The sequence below is a fragment of the Temnothorax curvispinosus genome, unplaced genomic scaffold (genome assembly GCF_003070985.1).
Source record: "Temnothorax curvispinosus isolate PA1 unplaced genomic scaffold, ASM307098v1 QBEX01016319.1, whole genome shotgun sequence".
Lineage (NCBI taxonomy): Eukaryota > Metazoa > Arthropoda > Insecta > Hymenoptera > Formicidae > Temnothorax > Temnothorax curvispinosus.
In genome coordinates, this window is record NW_020226099.1 from 17,098 (window position 1) to 25,864 (window position 8,767).

At 37.6% G+C, this 8,767-nt stretch overlaps 1 protein-coding gene across 1 annotated transcript; it reads left to right on the forward strand.

The window, feature by feature from the left end:
• Positions 1-1,697: 1,697 nt before the first annotated feature.
• Positions 1,698-8,330, forward strand: LOC112466524 (putative phospholipase B-like lamina ancestor). The gene is made up of 7 exons (XM_025034646.1): positions 1,698-1,879; positions 4,493-4,753; positions 5,240-5,389; positions 5,835-6,081; positions 6,361-6,617; positions 6,899-7,139; positions 7,327-8,330. Exons 2-7 carry the CDS (start codon positions 4,644-4,646, stop codon positions 7,966-7,968), a joined length of 1,647 nt encoding a protein of 548 aa, XP_024890414.1. The 5' UTR covers positions 1,698-1,879; positions 4,493-4,643; the 3' UTR covers positions 7,969-8,330.
• The last annotated feature ends 437 nt before the right edge of the window (positions 8,331-8,767 follow it).

Here is an 8,767-nt window from a genome sequence, read left to right on the forward strand (position 1 = left end):
ATTTCCAATAACTTGATTAATAAAAGAGAAGGGAATTAACTGTCACAGATTGCCAATTTAGAGCTTATCTCTGACAGATCTTTTAAAGCAGTTTATAAATTATAAAAGAAAACTTTCAGCTTTTTTAATCACTCATAATTTGAAAGCTACAAATATCTTGATATTTTATTGGATTATTTATAAATCATTAATAACTAACAGCAACTTTTGCCACAATACTTTTTGCCACTTAAAGATTTATAATTACGTATAAATATTTATCTTCGTTCTCTAGAGACAAATTTTCTATATTCTACTTTTGAATATAAATGAATAAAGAAAACTTGATTTTTCAGATCGAAGAATCTGCGATTAGAATTAAGAAGGGTCTCTTACGAAATCCTGCCTGGAGAAAGGGAGAACGTCTTCATATACGAATATATTCCGAGGAACTTATATTGCATTCCATTTGTGGAGCGTGCCTTGCGACCGGACTGCAATCAAGAAATTCCAGGCAACTTATTGCGGCAGAGGCTCTTTATTACGCGTGATTAATGGAAACAATTCGTGCGAGGAAGATGGATTTTAGGAATGTCGATCGTGAAGTAAGTGAAAATGCGAATTATTTTTAGCTGTGTTTTATTTTTTCGCGTTGATCAGCGTTACATCTGCTTACGCAATAACACAAGCAGTCAGTGAAACGTGAGAATTGTCACATAATTAAGACGATTATCATTAGATTGTTGTATACGAGAAATGTATTTCGAAAATCTTATTATCGCGAAACACTTATAAACTAAGCACTTTTTAATAATCTAGCAGCATTAAAATGATATGATTCTTATATAAAAATATGTTTCAACTTTTGCGAAGTGTAATTTGTAGCTTTTTCAAGTTACAAAATAGTATATTTAGACGACTATTTGAAAGAAACTTGAGAAACTTTTCGTGTAAATTGATTGTAATTGATGGAATGTGCGCTTTAAGTGTTTTATATATTATTGTTGATAGTCTTCGTTATGACGCGCCTGTGAAGTGCCTGTGGCGAAACAGCTGCCCTCGCTTAACAATTAGAATCAATCATAGCTCGTAAAACTATCGCTCGCAGTAAACAACTCATCTCGTATAAAAAGGAATTTTTTAAAAAATAGATGGCAAACTGGAACTAAGAGAAATTTGATCCCAATGAAATCACTGATAAATGTAGAATTTCTTGTATTCTTTAACTTCTACCGTGATGCTGGGAATAATAGATATACTGAAATGAATTAAAAGAAATTGAATTTGATATTTATAATTTCTTTATTTGACTTCTTCATTATTGTGAAGATATGTTCCTCTTGAAGTTATTGCAGTATATATACTTGTCTCTTCGCATCGAGTTTATTAATTGCATTCTGCTGCTTCGATACAAAAATTATTGTGAAATTTAAGAAGTTATTCGCTCAGTCGAATCACTACATCTTCTTCCATTATTTTTCAGGTATATTTCTCAGTTGGGCTTGGATTGAAATCGACGGTCGGCCGGTCGTGCCTTGGGACCCTCTCATGTGACTTCCACGGGTGCGTTCAGCCATCTTTCTTGCACTCTCCATTCTTTATCGCTCCGACTTCAACATCAGGACGCTGACGCGACCCGTGGCTATAGTGGGGCACGGCGAATTGATGATGATGAAAGGGACGGAGAGGAAGGGAAGTGGAAATACTGACGGCCAGCTGGCGGCGAGTCCGTCGACAGTCGGGAGAGACGAGCGATCGCGTTTGGATTGGAGTGTCGGAGCGACCAGTCCAGAGCACACGTATACCACACATACGCGCGAGGAATGTAATCCGTGCCCGATGACCCATTCGTTACCTGTGTACGACGCGCTGCAATTCAGTCTGCCAAATTTCATCCAGGGTGAGTGTGTGAACGAATGAATGAACGAACGAATGAGTCATGCGAAAGCCACGTGGGCCTCCATCACATGGCGAAATCGACGATCCAGCAAAACTGAGATTCCCGAAACGCGCGAAAATAATTCTTGCGAAAAATTGGAGCGAAATATGCTTTTCTAGAGTTACATAGGAAAAATTAAATTTAATAGATTTAAACCGGTTACGAGAGACGATCGTTTAACGGTGGAGCGTTTTGGCATTGTAAAATTTCTAGGACAAGCGATGAGCTTTCTCTACTTCCTTCGATTCCGACAGCTGGAAAATTTTCTGATGAAGAACGCATGTCGTCTGTGTTCTCTCAATTCCAGATATTTACTAGTCGACTGATTTGCCAATTATGAGCAACAATTTTAATTTAAAACTTGAAAGATAATACATAAAGGGATAATAAGAACGTAAAATATAATGAAAAATGTAAATCGCAAGATTTTGTCGATTTTTTAATTAATTATCTTCGTCAGAATAATTTTTGCCTTGCAATCTTATCTTTTAATGTTTGTTCTTGCTCACGCTGCTTTTCCGGGACTGTTCTGGTATTTCCGCGTTGAATTTGCGTAACATTCATTTGCGTGTCGATGCATAATATTGTTCACATGATATTTTTAAGCACGTGGCATACACGAGGCCAGTCTATCCGTCGCGACGGCGCGCGGCGGCGGCTTCACGGTCGCCGCCGCAAACTTTTTATTGTCAGTAACGGTTACCGGTAGAATGACGATGACTTAGATATAAGTATGATAAAAATTCGAAATTTTTCCACAGAAATGTGCAAGTTAATAGGATATTTTTTAATATTATCTTAATTTTCTTTAACCGGCAATGAATATTTATGAAAAATTAGAGAAAGATATATTAACACACACGTACACAAATATGCGATAATTATGTAAAACATTATAAAAATATAACTTTGATAATTGTTAATCTTGTAGATTGATTATTTAATTATAATATGAAATTATGCCATTAATAATTATTAGGAGAAGAAAATGGAATTAACAGAATATAATTAGCAGATAATCAATAATACTCGAGTGTTGAATTTGTTAATGAAATGTTCTCTACTGAATTCTTATTTATTTGCACAGAATTTTATTATATATAACATACGTAAAAATTTTCACATATAAGGATAATTTCTTCCGCGCTGGCGGAAGGATTAAATATTTGATACGCCACTGTGATAAGCGTGCAGCACTCCTTCCTGATAACGAGGACGCCTTTGAAACGCGAATAGCTTATCTGCTAATAATTCTGTAAAACTGGCACGTTCCGCGAAATTTTCCACGATAGTAAATCAATTCACAATGACACATTTGCACGCTCGTTTATACTTTGTAATGAGATAATTGAGTTAATGCTATTCGCCGGTTTTATATAACGTTTCTTTTTTCCTTCTCTTTTTATGGAAATTTACTCTTAACGTGAAAATTACGTAGAATACATTGTCATGCGATATATAGGTACACCGTTGATAAGAGAAAACGCGTTAATTAGCATACTACTTTTATCGTATCATCTTGTGAATATTTGTCTGTACTTGTCGCTAAGTCACCAACGAGGCGATAAGTGTTAACAAAACCCGATGACGCGCAAAGCACTATTTGCGGAGTATATTTCGCAAGTCGCAAACCGTGACGCTTCGAGAACGGAGATTTTGCGTCTGCGACAGAATACGTATGTACTAGCAGACAATTATTATTTTTAGATTGTTACTTGACGCGCGTTCCGAACATTCTGGCTTCTGCTATATTTCTTTTTTCGCGTCGTCTTTTACAGAACTTTTTATTTGCATGATCCCCCCTAATTAAATAGATTATGGAATACAGACTGGACCTCTCTCGTGTCCAGGAGAAGGAAAACAGCTTTTGCTTTATGGACTCAGTCCCGCATAAACGCCGCTTAATCTGTCGAAAGTTGAAATCGTGTGCGATTTTTTGGAAAAATGTCTGTCATATCGTATTTCGCGAAGAGCGTGACCTCAGCTGTAGATAAACGATTACACAATACGTCGCATAACGGTATTGATAAAATAATTAGTAAGTGCATGACGATGTCCTCTGGAGAGTCTAATCTTATTGTTAAGCGATAATGAGAGCGAGAGCTAGACATCTTTGATTTGCAAGTGACTAATCTGATAGCAATTCCCTATCTTCTCCAGGAATTATTTATACTTATTGCCGAACTTCCACGTTCAAATGCACTTGTAAAACATAAAATCCGAAATACCGAATTGTAAACGTCGGTTTCAGATAATCGACTTTCATTATTATTTCTGAGCAACGCAAAATATTCACATTGTTATATTTTCCCTTGTTTCCGCTTTCCGCACATCCATATAGATCTGAGAAAGGCAGAAGCCTTTGATTATAGGACGTTACAATTTTCTACAATTTTAATGTACCATCAAAAGGAAGAGACATTTAAATATTCGATTTCTGCAATGGTAATTTGAATGAAAATTGACATAGGTCGATACGTTGACACAGTTGCACATGGTAGATTTAGTTAAAATGAAGTTAGGTAGAAGAGGGATAGCCAGATGTGGTTTCTACAAATTTCTATATTGTTATAGGGACCAGGAAGGGACCTGCAGCTACGGACGGTCCTTGAAGAAGCGCCATAGAAAGCCCGCGGCGGATCAGGCGTCGGTAATCGATGGGTTGAGAACGCTCTTTGCCATTTTCTTCTTTTCGTTATCAAGGTGTGTAGCTTACCGATGAGCCATGCTGAAGGTGGTCGGAGCCTCGTGGCTGCAGACGCGCATCTCCACCTACATCCTCGTCGCCGTCGCTCTTCTCGGCATCGGCGCCATTATTTTCAGCGAATATGGACAGTGAGTCGACAGTAATTTTTTAATTTTCCTGACGATCTCAGGTAGTCAAGTCCATTAAAATTTTTCGTATTGAACAATAACAGGTGAAACATAATGTGCATGTACGATGCATTAGCTGCAGATTTCACGTTTACGAATCCCCAAAACATTCAATAGACACTTAATTATTTATAAATAATTCGTAACAGATTTATTCAAATTGCCGCAAATTACAGTAATTATAAATTTAAAGATTTAATAACGAATTATCACTTGCTGTTTATGAGTAGTCTTTCAAAAGTAAATTTCACTTTTTATAATTTTTTTTATTTTAGTACCAGAGCACGATTAATTTATAGTTTAATCAATTTTTTTCTACTTTTTATTTTATGGAGCTCTTCGTATCAGACGTGAATAAAAATATCAGCCGCATAGAAATTAATTTCGAAGGGATAAGGGATGAAAATGCCTTCCTTAAAATTTTTCTGAACGGTAATGCGTTTGCAGTGTTGAGAAAGATGGAACCTACTCGGCTACCGTATCGTGGAATCACAAGGGAGGATATCGCATCGATTTTTGGGGTCAAGGCAACGACCTCGCCGATGTGCGACTGAATGCTGCCCGTGCCTATTACAAGACCGGCATATTTGAATCTGGGTAGGTCAATGTCATTGAGCAAAGAAAATGTACAGTCATCGTTTCTGTAGAGATATTTGCTTTCGCGGCGTCGTCAAAGAAGCAGATTATTCCTAATCTCGTTTAATAAATCAGTTTCTTTCCCGTTTTAAATTTGAGAGAATCGTAATAATTTTAATTTATTTTATTCTATTAATATTATATTATAAAATATATATGTTTTTAACAAGTCTAATTATATGTGATTAGTACGATTGAATATATACATTCTAATAGTAGAAATGTAGCAGTTCTTTTCCCGCGGATGGTTCTATATTTATAATCATGTAAATAATCGTATATCTTTCAATGTAAATCGTAATCCATAGAAACCATACATCCGCTTCGCACGCATCAAATCAGAATATTCTGCAGATTTTACATTTGATATGGATTAATTAAAATAAGCATGTCGAATATATTCCAGATGGTCCATCATCGAAATAGAAACGTCATCGAAATATCCGGACACCGTGCAAGCTTACGCGGCCGGTTTGTTAGAGGGTAGCCTGACATGGCAAATAATCCACCATCATTGGCACAATACCGTCAACGTTGTTTGTGAAAAATGGGAAGGCGAATGCCAGAAACTGATGCGATTCCTTCGCGAGAACACCGCCATTGTCCGCGAACGTGCCGAGCACTTGTCAGCCACGGATCCATTTTGGCACATGGTAAGCAACATATGGGAATTAAAATTATGGATTAGACTTGGAATATTTCTTGAATTTAATAAAATTTTTTATAAGGAGATTTATTTTTTTATGCTAAAGATTTTGATTATGTGTTTACTTTTATTATTTTTAAATTAAAAAAAAAGCCAGCCAATAATTGCCCATGTACTCGATATATTGTATAGGTAGTTAAAACCTAAAAAGAATATTTCAAACTTACTTTTTTCGATTTCGAGGATATGCATGTAGTTGTAAACCGCTGTTATTTTCAATTTATAGGTGCGGCTATTCTACGTTCAACTGGACGGTTTGGAGGCTGGCTGGAGATTCGCGGTTCGTCGCAGTCGGCAGCCAGTGGAAATGGACAAAGAAGATTTCCTCTGGCTGGCAATGGCTGCAGATCTACCGGATCTCGAGCGAGCGCTGAACGGTTCTGAATCCTATCACGATTACATCAAAAGCATGATTTTCTTGAAAAGCCTATCCCGTGAAGGACTAAATCCGCTGATAGCTGTTGGACATACCACTGCTGCACCGTAAGTTATTGTTATTATTCAGTATATATATTTTTAGTAAGAAATATGACTTATATGAAGAAAAATAAAATAATTGAAGAGAAAATTGACTTAAAACATAAAGATGTTTGTGTAAAGATTGCTTTTATATCAAAATATGAGAAGAATAATTTTTAATTTGTAACTTTTGCATTTTTTTGCTGCGAGGAAGATCGAATGTGGGTATAGTATCATACTGATAAATAAAAGCGCTTCTCAATTACGCGGCATATTGAAGCTATCATCTCACATTTCTCTTACAGATACGCTAAGATGTTGAGGTTGCTGAAGAAATATACCTTTGGTTACCATGTTCTGCCGTTCTCGAAAACTTCCGCGCCGGTACCAAGCAGATCTATCATAATGTCATCTTACCCCGGTGCTCTGTCGTCTCACGACGAGTTCTATTTGGTCCAAGGAGATAATCGCGAACTGATTATCGCTGCAACGCCACTGACAGTCACTAATCGCAGCCTGTGGAATCTCATGAGTACGAAGAATCAGGTGAGCGAAAAACTTTTTACACTTCAATTTCTACAATTTAATTTATTGCAGATATATGTGCGCATGTGCGTCGGAAAATATTTAAATAAGGCAATTTACGAAATAATATAAATTTTGAATCGACTTCTATTATCCATTATTGCTTTCTTATGTTAATAGTCAGTGCATTAACTTCCTTCTTCCACAGGTGATGTCATCCGCGAGGGTGATGGCGGCGAATCGTCTGGCAGTAAACGGATATTCCTGGTCTCGCAGCATGTCATTGCAAAATGGTGCTAATGTAGCGCGACATTGGGTCACCGTGGAACCGCGCGACGGCATTGTCTGGCTTGTCGAGCAATCATCGGGGCTTATCCGCACGGTGGATATCAGCGAGCGGTTTGCCGACACTGACGTGCTTTGGACCGTCGGTGAACATCTTCGCGAAACCAACGTGGGGATCAGCGAGAATGAGGAAGAGAACGATGATGTGGCGAAAAGCGAGCTTGTCGCGAGACTGCAGAGCAACATTACTACGACGGAACACTTTAGGAGGCTGATGCGAGGATACAGTCACGAGAAGTCCACCATAGAAAATGAGGATCAGGCACGGATTTCAACCAACAGAGGAGACCTGGAGAAAGTTGATATACCGTTCGGCATAATCGACACGAAAATCATACTGGCCGACGCTGACGGGGTGGAAAGTTTCGAGGCCACTTCCGGACCGAATATACCGGGCTCCACGCAGCCCTTCCGATGGTCGACAACTTTCCCCAACGTTTCGCACGTCGGCCAGCCCGATATCTTCGATTTCGACAGCGTTATTCCTCTGTGGGTTTGGCTCTGAGTCATGATCCTCTAAATACGTAAAAATAACGAAATTAATAACGATGAAAAGGTAACTTTTTGAATTTTTATTGGAAATAAAAATTGATCAATAAACTTAAGCAAAGCAGTTGACTACTAAATGATAAAAGATCAAGAAATTTAATACATAAGTTAAAAAATTGCTAAATTTGAAGATAATAGTGAACTGAAAAAAAAAATACTTTTAATTGACATTCGATCAATTATAGAATGTTGCTTTTCGATTTTCGATGTTTTTTTTTTAATCTGGCTTAAATTTTAAATTTTAAGAAACAGCTGGCTCATATGTTAGCCCACCTCTATCGTGTGAAATCTTTAGAAAATAAAATAAAATAAATTTAAGCTACGAAATATTTATTTCCATTCCTTTTGACCGTTTCCTTTATTGTTATTTCAAGTTGCAAGAAGTTATTTCGTCTTTTGAATGTTACGTTCATCCGGGTGTGATGAAGTTGAGCGATCTAGCTGGTGGCTCACGTTTCGCGACCGCTTCAAGTTCGGCTAGTGCTAGTGCGTCCAGCGAAACGTTCACTGAACAGCAAAACTTTCCGAGTCAACCTTCCTTCCGTCTCCATTCCTCAAACTGCAGTCCTGCCCAACTGTGAGTTCTCCTTCTTCCACATCAGAATATGCCTCTGTGACATCAAGCTATCCTTCGGCAACACCAAGGTACCCTTTTTCTACGCCTTTACCTTCGCCTACAGCAGGATATCGTTAGATCTGTCACTGGCTAGTTGAATACTCCTGAAGACTAACTGGTACTCATTCTCTATTTCATT

What these genes read in the sequence shown, in the direction of transcription:
- LOC112466524 (XM_025034646.1), top strand. Translation starts at nt 4,644, where the DNA reads ATGCTGAAGGTGGTCGGAGCCTCGTGGCTGCAGACGCGCATCTCCACC. An exon ending in ACCGGCATATTTGAATCTGG is followed by an intron (nt 5,390 to 5,834) that starts GTAGGTCAATGT and finishes AATATATTCCAG; the next exon opens with ATGGTCCATCATCGAAATAG. An exon ending in GGACATACCACTGCTGCACC is followed by an intron (nt 6,618 to 6,898) that starts GTAAGTTATTGT and finishes TTTCTCTTACAG; the next exon opens with ATACGCTAAGATGTTGAGGT.